The sequence below is a fragment of the Hyperoodon ampullatus genome (genome assembly GCF_949752795.1).
Source record: "Hyperoodon ampullatus genome assembly, chromosome: 13".
Classification (NCBI taxonomy): Eukaryota; Metazoa; Chordata; class Mammalia; order Artiodactyla; family Ziphiidae; genus Hyperoodon; species Hyperoodon ampullatus.
In genome coordinates this window covers 27,497,444-27,515,028 of record NC_136926.1, presented here as the reverse complement: position 1 = coordinate 27,515,028, position 17,585 = coordinate 27,497,444, and the positions used below count along the sequence as shown (strand labels likewise).

The following is a 17,585-nucleotide window of genomic DNA, read 5'->3' as shown; positions in this document are numbered from 1 at the left end:
GGACTTTTCACTTTCCTGTGCTGCTCTCCTCATCCGAACCTTTGCTGGCTGGCTCTGTGGGGTACAACTGGCAAGGGTTTCTGCTCTTGGCTGTGAGTTCCCTCCCGGGGGTCTGACCATCCATAGCCCTGCTGGGCTCCCAGGGCAGAGCTGGGACTGGGGGGCAGAAGGTGGGCCTGGACTTCTCTCAGTGCAGCAGCTTCTCCCGGGAATGCTCCCTGAGGATGTGCTAACAGGGCAGCGTTGGACAGGGATCGCCGTTTCCACCAGCAGTGAGGCCCCTCTGCTGTGGGCCCTTGTTGTGTGCCACGCCCTGAGGGGACAGGAGTGGGCAGGTCTGGCCTAACCTTGGGGTCGACTTTGGCTATATCCGTCCAGAGGGAGTGGGTGCCTCTCTCAGATGACCCTGAATGTCCCAGGCTGGAATGCTGAGATGCTCGGGAGGACCATGCCCTGAAGGGGCTTGGGGTGACTGCTCCTGGAGAGTGATTTGGTGGGCTGGAGGTGGGCAGGGCTGGGCTGGGTGCCCACCAGCCTTGGCCCTCCCCCTTTTCTCTGCTCCCATCCCCACCCTTTTCCCCACCCTCTTCCCCACCCTGACACCCTGGGCAAGCCCTTGTGTGCGCGGCTGGTGGTCCCTCCTTTGGAGGGCTTGCTCCTCTCTCGTCGGGGACACCCCACCTACTGTGTACCCTCCCACGGTGACAGGTGCGCGGCCAGCGCTCGGAGCGCTGTCCCCGGCGGCTTCCCTCCGTGCAGACGGCCCTGCTGTGGCGGCAGCTGTGCTGCGTTCTCCTGTCCCCGCTGTGCGGGCAGGGCCCTTCCTCCAGAGGGGGGCTTTGCTCCGTCTCTAGGATCTGGGCTTCCCTGTCAGCTCTCCTTGTGTGACCCTCCTTGAGGCTACTCCCTCATCCGTTTGAAACGTTTCAGTTGTATGTGCCGATGAAGCCACACCTGCGTGTTCCTCACGAGGTGGAACCACCTCCGGAACCTCCTCAGGGTTAGGCTGGTCCCTCCAGTTTTCCTCATCCCTCTCCGCAGCGGTTCGGCCTTTAAAAGACGACTTTGGGGCGCACTCTTGGGCCACTGACCGGACCTGGGGCTGCAGGTGCGCGAGGTGTGAAGACGCTAGGTGTCCCAGGGCCCTCTTCACCCGGTGCCCGTCCCCACCCCGCCCACCGGCTCCCGTGCGCCCCGCCCCTCCCTTCAGGCCCCGCCCACGGACCGCCCCGGCCCCTCCACGCCCCGCCCCTTCCGTGTCTGTCATCTAGGCCCCGCCGCCCGGGCTCTGCGGGGCCCTTCGGAGGCCCCACCGCTGAGGCTCCGCCCACGAGCCTCTCCTCTCTGCTCAGCCAATGGCACCTTTGACTCCTCGTAGTTCCGCCCCCGAAGGGCCCACCCCTCAGCCACCGCCCCGCCCTTGGGCCCCGCCCCTTTCGGCCACTGCGCATGGGGAACACGCAGATCCCACCCCCATCCGGCGCTCATTGGCCGGCGCGGGCGGCGCGGACGGGGGCGGGGCGGTGCGGACCGAGCAAGACGGCCGCCATCTTGCGCGGGACCAGAGTCTCGGAGAGCGCGACTGCCCGCGGCCTCTTGACCCTTCTCCCGCAGCGTCCTCGCCTGGCCTGGCCCCGGCCCGGCCCGACCCTCGGCCCGGCCCGGCCCGGCCTCCCCGCGGGGTCGCGCGGCCGCCCCGGGGACGATGAACGGAGGATAAATGGTGCCCAAGGCAGACAGCGGTGCCTTCCTGCTGCTCTTCCTGCTGGTGCTCACGGTCACCGAGCCGCTGCGGCCAGGTGCGCAGTGGTGGGGGCGGGGGCGCGGGCGGGGCGGGGGGGCGGGGGCGCCGGGACCCCCACCTCGCCGGGCCCTCACTTCGCGCTCGGCGGTCGACGGAGCGGGAGCGATGGGGGTCAGGCCGGGGGCCGAGGGGGCGGCTCGGGGCACCTGGAAGCCGCTGGCTGGTCACGGTCGCTCGGCCCGGGAGCCGCTGAGCCGGGCACCGGGGGTGCTCCTGGTCTGTGACCCTCAGATGCTTTTGGAGCCCCCGGGGGCTTGCGTTTTCTGAAGGAAGCCTGTGGTGGGGAATCGGGATCGCGGCAGCAGAAAGTCCTGGACGATCCTTATCTCTGTTTCTGATGTACCTCCTCCTCCAGCGAGAAATCAAGACCCCAAATGCAGGGCCGATTTATCCGTCAGGCACAGGAGGCCGGGGACCCAAGGTGCTTTTGGTGGACTGTAAAAATGTTTTACAGTCAGCAGGAAAAAGCCCTAAACTTTCAGGTTGAAGGAAATACTGTAACCTGCTCATATAAATACATTAGTTTTTATACCGGTGCGGTTGAAAAGTGTGGTTCTTGATTTTTTTTTTTTTTTAATGGAGGAAGGGGCCCATGAAGGCAGAAGTGGCCAGGGCTCCTTGTGTGGGTGCTGTTAAGACCTGGGTGTGTACAGCAGGCAGGGGAGCATAGCGGTGTGCGGGCTCCCCAGTCAGGCTCCTGCCTGGGCACGCTGCACCTCTCGCTGCCTCTGCCATCTGTATGGAGTGCTCTGCCTCCTCCCCAGTGTCCACTTGGTAGCCAGGACCCTGGCCCACACTCAGCTGGCGTGTCCAGCGATGCTTCTCTGGACGGTGGGGTGACTGCTTGGGGGTGGCCTTGGTAGGAACGGAAGCCAGCACTTGTGGAGGATAGTGCTGTATGGGCTCTTGGGGACCAGAGCCAATGGATTTGTGGGCTCTTGTGATTACGTCCTTTAGAAAACATGTTTATACCTGTGGAGAAGTGAGAGTCATCCCGTCTGACTTCTGGGTCCCGATTTTGCGCATTATGTCAGTGGATTCTGAGGGGTGAAGCCACACGTCATACATGTCTTTCTCAGGGTGTCTCTGGTTCCGGGTCCAGCATCTCCTGCCTGGGTGGATGGATGTGACTGATGTCCCCAACTCCTTTTCCATCTGTCCACATATCCTGCCAGCTGGCCAGCAGCAATTCAGAAAGTGTCGTGGCGTGGCTCCCCACCTGCCCATCACTAGGGATGCTCAAATGAAGAGAATATACCCTCCTTGTAGGAGTGCTTTTCAGGTTTGGAAGCAGAGATGAGGTAGTGGCAGAGGTGGCTAACCGTGTGCCCCTGCAAAGCAGGGGTGTGCTTCAGGAGGCCTCACACTCAGGTCTGAGTTGGGGCAGGGGGTGGCTCTGGTTGAGGGAGCAAAGTTATCCTATTCATTCCATGACTCCCCACATCAGAACTTTGCAGCAGCCCCTGGTGGTGTCTTGAGTTGCCCTGCAAAACATGGGGGGCTCCAAATGGCTCCCTGCTTTTGGTTGGGCAGCAAGGTGGGTCTCACTCTGGGTCAGATGTTCTCCTTGGGTACCTGTATGTGCTGTGTCCTTCCAGGCAGGGGTCTGCTGGCTGGCGCCTGGGAGGGGGGCTTTTCTGGTCTTAGTCTGCATGCTTTTTCTCAGAGTCCTGGGTTAGACCCACACTGGGGTGTGAGGAGGGAACCAGGCAGACCTGCTTCCCAGGAGGCTTTCTGCCAGGTGGAGCATTTTTAGCTCCCCTGATGCAGGCTAGGGTGTGAGGCCTTTCACAGAGTGGGGCAACAGGAAAGTGCTGAACTTGACCTTCCGCCACAGTGTCTTTTTATTTTTATTTATTTTTATTTATTTGGCTGTGTTGGGTGTTTGTTGCTGTGCGCGGGCTTTCTCTAGTTGCGGTGAGCAAGGGCTAGTCTTCATTGTGGTGCATGGGCTTCTCATTGTGGTGCCTTCTCTTGTTGTGGAGCACAGGCTCTAGGCACGCGGGCTTCAGTAGTTGTGGCTCGTGGGCTCTAGAGTGCAGGCTCAGTAGTTGTGGCGCACGGGCTTAGTTGCTCCGCGGCATGTGGGATCTTCCTAGACCAGGGCTCGAACCTGTGTCCCCTGCATTGGCAGGCGGATTCTTAACCACTGCGCCACCAGGGAAGTCCCCACAATGTCTTTTAAATGCATGTTTGATCTTGGTTGATTGAGGATGCGTTATATGCCAGGGGCTCTCAGGTGGTCCCTGTGGGTTAGATATTGTTGCTACCTCCATTTTACAGATGGGGGAAATGAAACAGAACTCATGACACCAGGTGGCTGGGATGAGGTTTCAGTCCTAGAAGTCTGGTCTGTCCGCCATCATGCACCCTTGGCTCTCTCCCTTCCAGCTGTCTATGTCCTGCCCTGTCTGTCCTTAACCCCAGCTGTGGACCCCCAGGCCACCTCCGTTCCCCTGATCCACCCAGTGGTTCTCCAGGTGAGGGTGCAGAACTTTTTCCATCTGAATACTCTGATCTGAGGGGTAGAACCAGCCCTCCTCTCAGGTCCCTGCTGTGATCAGGCATCATGAATGACAGTGGTGTTTGTTGTATACTCTGGGGCTGTGGTGAGAAAAAGAGGGTGGGGACCTCTTCGAGGGGTGACAAACATGGAGGGGCATTTGGGGGCCACCAACTGCGATACCATCGCAGTGACCTTTCTCCATCTGCATCCCATTCTCAGGGAATGTAGCATCAAGTGCTGTTTCTAAAACCGTGTTTTTCTGGCTTCAGTTATGAAAGGAAATCCTGCCATGGTTTTGGCCACAGCTCCATCCAGGAGGACCCCACCATGTACTTGCTTTCACTGAGTGAGCTGAGGCTGCAGTTCTGGAAGAGCTTGTTTTCACCTGGTTGGCCTGATAGGGGAGCAGGACTGGACGCTGTCTTCCTTGTGCTTCTGGGAAGCTGGCTGGGAGAGGCCAGTGATGTGCATGAGGTCACACAGCAGAGGAGCAGCAGAGCTGGGGCACAGACAAGGGCGTGTGTGGGGGGCTGGCTCCTAGTTCAGGGTTCTGTCCCCTATGCCACTCGGGACCCCTCCTGCTGGCTGTGCCGAACTGACAAATCCTCAGTGAGCCGGCCAGCGCCTGCGGCCTCTGGAGCGGCACATGGGTTAGTGAACAGGAAGAGGGGGGATATTTCACAAGCAGATGTGGCCAAAGCTCACAGACGGAGCTGGAAAGTGGAGTCTGTTCAGGGCTTGCCAGGCGCCTCCCGAGTTTGGAGCCCCTGCTCAGCCCCAACCCACAGCACTGCCGAGCTTGTCCTGCTGACAGATGGGGCTTTGGACCTAACACTTGGATTCTTTTTACTTGGAAAGTAGCGTAATAGACTTTCCAATCTCACTAGCTAATGAATTGTTCTTTTTTTTTTTTATAAAGAAATATTTTGCTGGGGAATGGTTTCATACTTACAGAAGAGTTGCAGGGAGAAAATTAGTGCAAAGAGCCCTGCGCATCCTCTGCCCAGACCTCCCTGTTAGCATATTGCCTCATCTGCCTTACCCCCACTCTCCCCGCCCTGAGGGCATGTGTGTACGTGTGCACGTGTGTATATATGCAGGTGCACACGTGGTGGTTTTCTGAACCATTTGAGAGTAAGTGGAAGATGTCATGACCCTTCCCCCCCATCACTCTGGCCAGTGCTGAGAGCAGAGATGAGCAGTGATGCCTCCCTGCCTGCTGCCTGCTGTGTGCGGGCACCGTGTCGCCATGGCAAAGGGGAAAGGCAGCACTGCAGCCAAAGCTTGCTTGGCCCTGGAGCCTGAGTCAGGGGTAGAGTTTCAGTTGGTGGTTCTGGTCTCAGGAGTGAGGGGTGCGTGGCTGCTGCACTTTGGCACATGTGTGTGCACCTCTGTGGCTTCTCTGGCCCAGATTGCTGTCGCCGCAGCCCTCCCTGGTCCCTCTCAGGCCTGGCTTCCCCCCACCCATGAGCAGCAGCACTGACTGGGCTGCCCTGCACCGGTGGGGATCCCATAGCTCACGCTGTCCTCTGCCTCCCTGGCACTGGGCACAGGGCAACACCTGGTAGTTGACTCTGAGTGCAGTGTGTCAGTGACAGTGTTTAGGAGCTGGGAGATAGCAGGGGACCCACTAAACGTCTTTTCCTCCAGCTGCTGCTGGGCTGCTCCCTTGTCCCTGTGCTTGGTGTCTGGGTGCTGAGGAGTTGGTGAGCGGCCCCTTCCCCTTCCAGGCTGCGGAGCAGGCCAGTGTGATCCCGAGAGCCCAATTTTGGACCGTTAGTTTGTTTGCCAGTCAGAGTGATGGGTGGGCTTGCAGTGTGGTTATTGACCTCGGATGTTTCGTGAAAGAAGTCACATCTTGTCCTGCCGCTCCAAGCTTGGCCCTGTCGGCCTCTGCAGGGCAAGTCCAGGGGAGGGTGAATGGCCTGTGGGCCGTGGTCGGAGCGTGGTGACCCGGGGTCCCAGAGTGTTCTGGGGCTCCTGGGCATCCATCTGGGAGAGAGGAAAGCCAAGGTCTGGGGTTGCTTCCCTGGAGCACCAGGCGAGTCCGTGGTGGTGGTTTCAGAGCAAGGAGCCTAGTGCTGCACTGTCCGGGGTCTGGCCCCGCTCTGCTGCCCACTGTGTGCCTTCTCGTTGCCTCAGTTTCCTCATCTGTGACATGGACGTAATAACAGAGCGTATGTACTTCGTGGAGATATGAGAGTGAAAGTGGATTGGTATCAAGTTCTAAAAAGGGTAAAGATGTAAAGCAAATGCTCCATAGAAGCTGTGAGCATTATCCATGAATTGCATTCAGGGAGTGTAGGACCCCCTGAGAGCGTGGACGTGCCAGCACATGAGGACATATTTCTCAGGAGAGCCCCCTGACTCCGAGGCAGGGAGTGCAGTGGCTGTGACCAGTGCCTGATGCTTCGTGAGCTCTGAGTCCAGCTGCCGCCGGAGGTGGGGGTGGCTTACCCAGAGCCCCCCAGACAGTCACAGCACTTTGGACAGGGCCAGGATTGTTCACGCTGACATGGTTTGCTCTTTGTCACATGCATGCTGGGTCTCCCGGGCCTGGTCTGGCACAGAGTGGGCGCTCAGAAATCAGTTATTGAACAAATGCACAAATGGCTGTTTATATTTTGACATAAAGAGCAACGGCTCCCTTTGCCAGCGGGCTTCGCAGCTGCCCCGGTGGGGGTGGCGAGGACCAGGGACTCGGGGGGGCCTGCTGCAGAGCCAGCTGGCCCGGGCCTCACGCTGTTGGGGGGAGGATCGTTCCTGCAGGCGTGAGCTGCCCTGAGAGGTGAGGGCAGGTGAGGCTTCTCATCGCTGTGGGTCCTCAATGAAGAAGCTCACCAGCCGCCAGGGGCTGGGGGGCAGCCTGCCCCACCGATGGCCGTGCCCTCTGCCCAAGGACGTGGCCCGCCCTTCCCAGGCTGGCGCACTACACTGGCCTCGCTCGAGAGCCAGTGGGTGTGGGGGCCGCACACGCTCGCCTCTTGCCTTCTCTCCCTCCTCTCCACCTGGCGTGGCCGTCGCTCCAGTCACCGGGGCTGGCTCTTGTCCTTCATGCCCCTGCCCCTTCTGGTCCCTTGCTGTAGGCTGGCTTTTGGGCCCCTGGCAGCGAGCTGTCAGTCCAACCAGCTTGTCGTCTGTCTTTGTGTCCTCAGCTGTTGACAGCTCCTTGTCGGACAGGCGGGGGCTGAGAGCAGAGCCCTGTGTGGATGCTGTACTGCAAGGGCCTCCGGGTCTACCCTGAGCCCCTGCCCTGCTGGGAAGCCGCCTTCCTCCCTGGGGACCCTCCTTTGGAGTTGGTCGCTGTGGGGAGGATTGCCTGGGGCTCCCCGAGGCACTGGACAGGGGGCAGGAGCCACCGTGAGGGCGTCCCGGAGGGTCGGTCTGGAGACGTAAGGCTCCAGGACCCCCTGCGCACGTGCCACCGGGTCTACTGACGTGGAGGCCTTTTCATGTGTCACTGGCGACTTCCTAGGGTCCCTGGGTCGGTCAGTTACCCACAGAGCTTCATGGTCATATGAGATGGGACGGGAGGCCTGGAAGGGCCTGGAAAGGATGCGGCGGGCTCTGCAGCAGCCGTCTGGGGGTCTGTTGGCCACTTCCGGAAGGGAGACGTTCTTCAGATTCTCTCCTCCACCCCATCCGTGCGAAGGATGTGGGTCCAGACCAGTGTGTGAGCTGTGGGAAAGCCCAGCACAGTGGAAATATGATGGCGGGGTTTTTTTCACACTTATAAAAATTCATACATCGATTATTTTATGTAAATGGATTAATACTTTTTTTACAAGTTTTTTTTTACTTTTTCATTTGACAGTGTTTTGGAGGTCTTTGTGGGTAAGTCCATACAGCTTTACTTCATTCTTTTTTTTTTTTTTTTTTTTTAGACAAGCCTTTATAAGAACTTTCCTCAGTCTTGTTTTGCCCGCGGGGCCTTCTTCCAGGCAACCTCTTATCACAACTTTTCCTCAACCCGAAGCTGCAATTTAGAGAGCTGCATGGTTGGAGATGGTGGCAGGTGCTGAGGATCTGATATCGTGGGCTTGTCTCAACCTAAAACCATCAGCAGCAGCTCCAGGTCGACTCCTGGTTTTTACATGTGTTTATGCTATAACTCTAATTCGTGTGCTTATTTACCTAAATGACATAATTTCACCAAGGATAATTTAGACTCAGAGTGACCATTTAGAGGAACTTTGACATGAACAAAATTACTCATTTGTGAGGTGCCTTACTGGCAAAAGCGAAACCAAATCCTAAGATCCAATGATCTGCATGTTTTATTGGCATGAAGAAGCCTTAATTCCAAAAAGAATTAAGATTTCGAAGTATCTTCCTTCAGAGGAAGGCAGAGGGTTACCTCATTCTTTTTCCAAAACTTTTTTTTTTTTTTTTTTTTGTGGTATGCGGGCCTCTCACTGTTGTGGCCTCTCCCGTTGCGGAGCACAGGCTCCGGATGCGCAGGCTCAGCAGCCATGGCTCACGGGCCCAGCCGCTCCGCGGCATATGGGATCCTCCCAGACCGGGGCACGAACCCGTATCCCCTGCATCGGCAGGCGGACTCTCAACCACTGCGCCACCAGGGAGGCCCTCCAAAACTTTTTTAACTTTGAAAACATTTCATGCTTCTAGAAAAGTTGCAAAAATAGTACTGTGAACTCCAACTGTATACAGTTCACTTAAACTTACCGATTGTGACATCTGACTCGTCCCACATCTGCACGCTTTTTGTGTGTGTGTGCGCACATGCGCGCACGTCCAGAGATGAAATGTATCTGCACACACAGACATGACCCTTCATTTCTAAGTTCCTTTCCCCTATTTCCTGAGAACAAGCCATTCTCCCGGAAGCACGTTTAGGACTGCTAACACGGGGGTAGTACCATGAGCCATATCCCCACTTTGCCAGTTGTCCCATTCACCACACATTTTTTTCCCCCCCAATCCAGGATCCAGCCCGGAATCATCTGCTGCATTTAATTGTCATGTGCATTTAATCTTCTGAAATCTGGGACAGTTCCCTAGCTTTCTTTGTCTTTCGTGGTGTGGACTTTTTAAAAAGTACAGGCTGGCCATTTTTTGGAATATTCCTCCTTATGGGTTTATCAGATTGTTTCCTCGTGGTCAGATTCAGTTGCCGCCTCTTTGGCAGGAGTGATCCCCTGAGACATTGAGTCCCCTTCAGCGCATGCATCCTGGGCACAGCTGGCAGCTTGTCCCAGGAATGGCCTTGTTAACTGTGGCCATGTGGTGAGGTGGCTTTGACTGCATTTCTCGACTGGAAAGGTGGCTTTCTTTCCCCCTTTGTGGTCGGCAGGTACTCGTTAGGGAGACAGATCACCTGGCCCGGTGTGGGGTTTTTTTGTGGGTTGTTTTGGCTGCATTGGGTCTTCGTTGCTACGTGCGGGCTTTCTCTAGTTGCAGCGAGTGGGGGCTGCTCTTCATTGTGGTGTGTGGGCTTCTCATTGTGGTGGCTTCTCTTGTTGCAGGGCACAGCCTCTAGGCTCATGGGCTCAGTAGTTGTGGCTCATGGGCTTAGTTGCTCCGCGGCATGTGGGATATTCCCAGACCAGGGCTCGAACCCATGTCCCCTGCATCGGCAGGCTGATTCTTTTTTTTTTTTTTGGCAGGCTGATTCTTAACCATTGCACCACCAGGGAAGCCCTGGCCCAGTGGTTTTAAGCATCTATTGATGATTCTTGCCTGAATCAGTTATTGCTGTGATGATTGCTAAATGATGGTTTTCTCTTATTCCTCTTTCATTTAGTACTAGTCTACTGTAAAAAAGCTTGTTCTTCCTCTAACATCGGTGTGGACTCATGGATTCTTCTTCTTATTCAATGCGTGATAGTCATTATTGTCATTCATTTTGGTGATTATATTGCAGTTGTTTTGGGCAGTGGGAACCCCTTCAGGCTGGCTTCTGTATCCTTCTGACATGCCCCAAGCGCTGTTGAACATTCCTCATTACCAGGCTCATCTTGTATCTTTCCTGCCCCCAGCATTTTTCCACGGAGCACTGGTTCCTTTTAGTGGGAGATGGTATTCTTGGAGAAACCAAGATTTTGGTGCTAGGTGTGTTCATCGCCAAGAGGACCTTGCTGCTGCTAGACCTTTCGGTCCAGCTGGGGCGTGTGTCCCTCTCTGTAGTGTGGGCGTATGGGTGTGTCCGTGTGAGTCTCTTTGTTTATAAGTTCATACTGTATCTTTAGTTCCAACCCAGCATCCCAGGGTCTTGCTTCCTTTCCCTGAGTTCATATTGGTATCACCCTTTTTCTACAGTAGAACTGGGGCTTCCAACAACATCAGTAGATTTACTATTTCCTTATTCCCACAGTGCACAGAGAACCATCTCAGGAGTGCTATACCTGTTACCACTAACAACAGCAGACTGACTGAGTTAGAGTTTGGGAATTTTTTTTTCCCCCAGCTCTTTTTTTGTCTTTAGACGGATGGTATGTACTCAAAGTACTGGGTCCAAAAGCTATTTGGATTAATTCTCTTCTCTAATGTGTGTCTGTTAAACAGTTAGGTTCAAAACTGTATTTATTTGAAACCACATTTATTAAACAAATAATATTGAGAAAAGTATTTACTATAATCTCATTATTATACCAAGCTTCTATTTCATCACAGTAATTGGTAAGGAAACATTTCTTTTTCCAGTAGGTTGTAGTATTTGCCTGGGTAAATTAAAGTCTCATTTTAGGAGTAGATATTTATAGTTTTAACATGTCAGCTCTCATTAGTATATATTGCTATTTGCTTAAAATATTTTTTCCAGTTTTGCTTTTATGGTATGAAGAGAATTATGTATGTTGAGTAGACAACCAGTCAGTATCACTGGAGACAAAGGCCAAGTAAAATTTATTACAATTAAATTATTTAGATTTTAGCATTAATAAATGCTATTAATGAATGTTTTTTATTTGGTTACCTTAAAATCTTCTGATGGAGCATATTAGAAATTACTTTATGGAACTTCCCTGGTGGTCCAGTGGTTAAGAATCCGCCTTGCAATGCAGGGGACGCCGGTTCAGTCCCTGGTCAGGGAACTAAGATTCCACATGCCATGGGGCAACTAAGCCTGCACGCTACAGCTAGAGAGAAGCCCGCGCACTGCCTGCGCACCAAAACGAAGAGCCTGTGTACGGCAGCGAAAGGTCCTGCGTGCCGCAGCTGAGACCCAATGCAGCCAAAAATAAATAAATAAATAAATATTTTTTTAAAGAGAAGAAATTCCTTTGTAATACTAACTGCAATGTGGTGTCCTGGATTGGATCCTGGAATGGAAAAAGGACGTTAGTGGAACAAGTCTTTTTGCCTGTCTTTGAATTGGGTTGTTTGTTTTTAGGCTGTTGAGTTCTAGGAGTTTTCTATATATTCTGGTTACTAACCCCTAATCAGATGCATGATTTGCAAATGTTTTCTCTTATTTTGTAGGTTGCATTTTTAGTTTGTTGTTACTTTAAGTTTGATGTAGTCCCCTTTATCTACTTTTGCCTTTGTTGCCTGTGCTTTTGGTTTCATATCCAAGAAACCATTGCTAAATCCAATGTCATGAAGCTTTTCTCCTATGTTTTCTTCTAGGGGTTTTATAGTTTCAGGTCTTATATTTAAGTCTTTAATCATTGTGAGTTAATTTTTCTATATGGTATAAGGTAAGGGTACAGCTGCATTCTTTTGCATGTAGGTGTCCACTTTTCTCAGCACTATTTGTTGAAGAGACTATCCTTTCCACATTGTGTAACCTTGCTACTCCCTCAAAGATCATTTTACCATATATGTGAGGATTTGTTTCAGGGCTCTCTATTCTGTTCCATTGGCCTATACGTCATTGTTTATGCCAGTCACTGTTTTGTTTACTGTAGTTTTGTAATTTACTATGTTTTGAAATCAGGAATTGTGAGGCCTCCAGCTTTGTTTTTATTTCTTAAGATTGGTTTTGCTGTTCAGGGTCCTTTGAGTTTTCACATTAATTTTGGGATGAATTTTTATCTTTTGGCAAAAAAAAATCATTGGCATTTTGATAAGGATTGTATTGAATCTGTAGATTGGGTAGTATTGACCTCTTTTTTTTAGAAATTTATTTATTTTATTTATTTTTGGCTCTGTTGGGTCTTCGTTGCTGCACGCAGGCTTTCTCTAGTTGCAGCACGTGGGCTTCTCATTGCAGTGGCTTCTCTTGTTGTGGAGCATGGGCTCTAGGCGCGCAGGCTTCAGTAGTTGTGGCTCATGGGCTCTAGGGTGCAGGCTCAGTAGTTGTGGTGCACGGGCTTAGTTGCTCTGCGGCATGTGGGATCTTCCCGGACCAGGGATCAAACCTGTGTCCCCTGAATTGGCAGGCGGATTCTTAACCACTGCACCACCAGGGAAGTCCCAGTATTGACCTCTTAAGTCTTCCAGTCCATGAATATTGGATGTCTTTCTGTTTATTTCTGTCTTTTATTTTTTTTTTTGGCTGCACCACGTAGCATGTGGAATCTTACTTCCCCAACTAGGGATCGAACCCATGCCCCCTGCAGTGGAAGCATGGAGTCTTAACCACTGGACCACCAGGGAAGTCCGTATTTGTGTCTTCTTTATTATATATTTTTAAATAAATTTTATTTATTTATTTATTTATTTATTTTTGGATGCATTGGGTCTTCACTGCCACATGTGGCTTTCTCTAGTTGCATCGAGCGGGGGCTACTCTTTGTTGCGGTGCACGGGTCTCTCATCGCAGTGGCTTCTCTTGTTGCAGAGCACAGGCTCTAGGCACTCAGGCTTCAGTAGTTGTAGCACGTGAGCTCAGTAGTTGTGGCTCGCGGGCTTAGTTGCTCCGCAGTTTGTGGGATCTTCCTGGACCGTGGCTCGAACCTGTGTCCCCTGCATTGGCAGGCGGATTCTTAACCACTGCGCCACCAGAGAAGCCCCTTGTGTCTTTTTTTTTTTTTTTTTTTTTTTTTGGCGGTATGTGGGCCTCTCACTGCTGTGGTCTCCCGTTGCGGAACACAGGCTCTGGACGTGCAGGCTCAGCAGCCATGGCTCACGGGCCCAGCCGCTCCGCGGCATCTGGGATCCTCCCGGACCGGGGCACAAACCTATGTCCCCTACATTGGCAGGTGGACTCTCAACCACTGCACCACCAGGGAAGCCCTCTTGTGTCTTTTTTAATTTCAGCAATCTTTTGTAGTTTGTTTACTAGTGTACTAGTCTTTCACCTCTTTGGTTAAGTTTATTGCTGAATTTTTTTTTGATGCTATTGTAAATGGAGATGTTTTTCTTAATTTTTTTTTCAGGTTGTTCATTGTTAGTGTATAGAAGCACAACTAATTTTTATGTGTTGCAACTTTGCTTTGCAACTTTGCTGAATTTGTTTATTTTGTGATCAACTTTGCTGAATTTGTTTATTAGTTCTATGTGTGTGTGTGTGTGTGTGTGTGTGTGTGTGTGTGTGTGTGTGTGTGTGTAATCTTTAGACATGACCTACAAGATCACGTCAGCTGTGAAGAGAGATAATATTACTTCTTCCTTTCCAATTTGGATGCCTTTTATTTCTTTTTCTTGCCTAATTGCACTAGCTAAGGCTTCTAATACTCTATCAAATAAAACAAGATTTAACTTGATAAGAAACTGCCAGATGTTTTTTCAGAGTGCTTGTGCTATTTTTTTAATTTTATTTTTATTTATTTATTTTTGGCTGTGTTGGGTCTTCGTTGCTGCACGGGGGCTTTTTCTAGTTGCGGTGAGTGGGGGCTACTTTTCATTGCAGTGCGTGGGCTTCTTATTACAGTGGCTTCTCTTGTCGCGGAGCATGAGCTCTAGGTGCGCGGGCTTCAGTAGTTGTGGCACGCAGGCTCAGTAGTTGTGGCTTGTGGGCTCTAGAGCGCCGGCTCAGTAGTTGTGGCGCACGGGCTTAGTTGCTCCGTGGCATGTGGGATCTTCCTGGACCAGGGCTCAAACCTGTGTCGCCTGCACTGGCAGGGGGATTCTTTCTTTCTTTATCTTTCTTTCTTCCTTCCTTCCTTCTTTCCTTCCTTCCTTCATTCCTTCCTCTCCCTCTCCCTCTCCCTCCCACCCTCCCTCTCCCTTTCTTTCTTTTAACATCTTTATTGGAGTATAATTGCTTTGCAATGTTGTGTTAGTTTTTGCTGTATAACAGTGAATCAGCTATATGTATACATATATCCCCGTATCACCTCCCTCTTGCGTCTCCCTCCCACACTCCCTATCGCACCCCTCTAGGTGGACACAAAGCACCGAGCTGATCTCCCTGTGTTATGTAGCTGCTTCCCACTAGCTATCTGTTTTACATTTGGTAGTGTATATATGTCAGTGCTGCTCTCTTACTTCATCCCAGCTTACCCTCCCCCCCCACATCCTCAAGTCCATTCTCAATGTATGCGTCTTTATTCCTGTCCTGCCCCTAGGTTCATCAGTACCTTTTTTTTTTTTAGATTCCATATATGTGTGTTAGCGTACGGTATTTGTTTTTCTCTTTCTGACTTACTTCACTCTGTATGACAGACTGTAGCCATCCACCTCATTACAAATAACTCAGTTTTGTTTCTTCTTACGTCTGAGTAATATTCCATTGTATACATGTGTCATATTTTTTTATCCATTCATCTGTTGATGGACACCTAGGTTCCTTCCGTGTCCTGGCTATTGTAAATAGTGCTGCAATGAACACTGTGGTGCATGACTCTTTTTGAATTATGGTTTTCTCAGGGTATATGCCCAGTAGTGGGATTGCTGGATCATATGGTAGTTCTGTTTTTAGTTTTTTAAGGAACCTCCATACTGTTCTCCATAGTGGCTGTATCAATTTACATTCCCACCAACAGTTGGCAGGCAGATTCTTAACCACTGTGCCACCAGGGAAGTCCCATCAGGTGGTTCTTTTTTTTCCTCTTTTTGCGGTACACAGGCCTCTCACTGTTGTGGCCTCTCCCGTTGCGGAGCACAGGCTTCGGACGCACAGGCTCAGTGGCCATGGCTCACGGGCCCAGCTGCTCCATGGCATGTGGGATCTTCCCGGACCGGGGCACGAACCCGTGTCCCCTGCATCGGCAGGCGGACCCTCAACCACTGTGCCACCAGGGAAGCCCAGGTGGTTCTTTTTAATTGCATTTCCCTGTGAGTGATGATGTTGAGAACTTTTTCATGTCCTTTTTTTTTTTTTTAAATTTGGCCATGCCACACGGCGTGCGGGATCTTAGTTTCCCTGTCAAGAGTTGGATGCATGCTCCCTGCAGTGGAAGCACAGAGTCTTAACCTCTGGACCACCTGGGAAGTCCTTTTTCATGTCCTTTTTAACTGTTCATGTATCTTCTTTGGAGAAGTATTTCTTCAAATATTTTGCTCACTTGTATGAGGTTTTTTGCCTTTTCGTTATTTATGTTTATTGTTGAGTTGTAGAAGTTCTTTTTGTATTCCAGATATACAAAAGTTCTTAGATGTGTTGCAGATATTTTCTGTCAGTGACTTACCCATTCATTTGCTTAACTGTACTTTTAAAAACATATTTGTTTAGTACACTAAAATTCACTCTTTCTGTGTATCATTCTTTGAGCTTTGACAAATGTAACCAGCACCACACTCAGGATGCGGAACACACTTCTATCCCCCCGTAGTTCCCTTGTGCACCTTGTGGTCAGTGCCTCCTCTGCCTTGAGGTCCCACCTGGCAACCACTTGTCTTCTGGTAAAGTCCAGTTTATAATAATTTTTCTTCTTGGTGATGAATGTAAGCACTCTGCCTAACGCAGGTTCACAAAGATTTTCTTATATTTTCTCCTAGAAGTTTTATAGTGTTAGGTTTTATATTTAAGTCCTTGATCTGTTTGGGGTTAATATTAAGGTATGGGTTGAGGTTTGTTTTTCTGGGGTTTTTGTTTTTGTTGTTTTGTTTTTGAGCGGTAGAGCACTGGGATTTTTTATTTTTTGAAGTATAGTTGATTTACACTGTTGTGCTGGTTTCAGGTGTACTGCAAAGTGATTCAGATATATATATGTATATATATATTTAGAAATATGTTTATACATGTATTTATATTACATATATATTCTTTTTCAAGTTCTTTTCCATTGTAGGTTATTACAAGATACTGAATATAGTTTCCTATGCTATATATAGGTCCTTGTTGTTTACCTAGTTTATATATAGTAGTGTGTATCTGTTAATCCCAAACTCCTAATTTATCCCTCCTGCCCCCCACCCCTTTCCCCCTTGGTAACCATAATTTTGTTTTGTATGTCTGTGAGTTGAGCTTCATTTTTTGATATGTGGATTTCCAGTTGTTTCACTACCACTTACTGAGCTATTATTCTTTCTCCATTGAATTGTCTTTGTACCTTTGTCAAAAATCAATTGGCCACATTAGTGTGGGTGTATTTCTGGGCTCTGTGTTCTGTTCCACTGAACTAGGTATCTTTACTGAGCTTTTGATCAAAGAAATTGTGAATTTTGAAGAAGTCCAATTTATCAGTTTTTTCTTTTATGGTAATCTTTGCCTACTCCATGGTTGGGAAGATCTGCCTCCTTACTAGACTTTGAGCTCTGTGAGGGCAGAGACCTTGTACTTCTTCTTCTGTTCTCGCTTGCATCCAGCACAGTACCTGGCCCCCAGGAGGCACAAGGCTCTGTTGTTTGAAGGAGCTAATGGGTTCGTCTTAAGGATTTAAATGTAAAAATGTATTCAAGGCACTTTATACACTGCTTGGCACATGCAAAATGAACTTTCAAGAATCTGATTTTGCTATTGCTGTTGTTTCTCTTGAGGTGTACTGGCTATACTATACCATGGCTGTCATCAGAATATGTTTTGAGTATTGTATGAAATTGCTGATATATGTTACGTAAGATGTGAGATAGCTATCACTCCAGTTCTGCAAACCAGCAAAGCTTTCATCAGATTTCATGGTGAGATCAAAATGTTAACAGGCAAGGGCTTCCCTGGTGGCCTGGTGGTTGAGCGTCTGCCTGCCGATGCAGGGGACGTGGGTTCGTGCCCCGGTCTGGGAGGATCCCGCATACCGCGGAGCAGCCGGACCCGTGAGCCGTGGCCGCTGAGCCTGCGCGTCCGGAGCCTGTGCTCCGCAATGGGAGAGGCCACAACAGTGAGAGGCCTGTGTACTGCAAAAAAAAAAAAACAAAACTGTTAACAGGCAAGCAAAAACTAAGAGTTCGGCACCATCAAACCAGCTTTACAAAAAATGTTAAAGGGACTTCTCTAGTGGAAAATAAAAGACCACAACTAGAAATATGAAAATAATGAAAGGAAAAATCTAA

At 50.5% G+C, this 17,585-nt stretch overlaps 1 protein-coding gene across 2 annotated transcripts in view; it reads left to right on the top strand.

The window, feature by feature from the left end:
• Positions 1-1,720: 1,720 nt before the first annotated feature.
• Positions 1,721-17,585, top strand: part of DGCR2 (DiGeorge syndrome critical region gene 2) — a gene marked incomplete at its 5' end in the record, with an annotated part of 71,508 nt that continues 55,643 nt past the window's right edge. For both annotated transcript variants that reach the window (XM_079718003.1, XM_079718002.1), the window contains one exon: positions 1,721-1,799. In XM_079718003.1, the coding sequence (XP_079574129.1) occupies positions 1,721-1,799 (79 nt within the window). The remainder of the gene's footprint in view (positions 1,800-17,585) is intronic.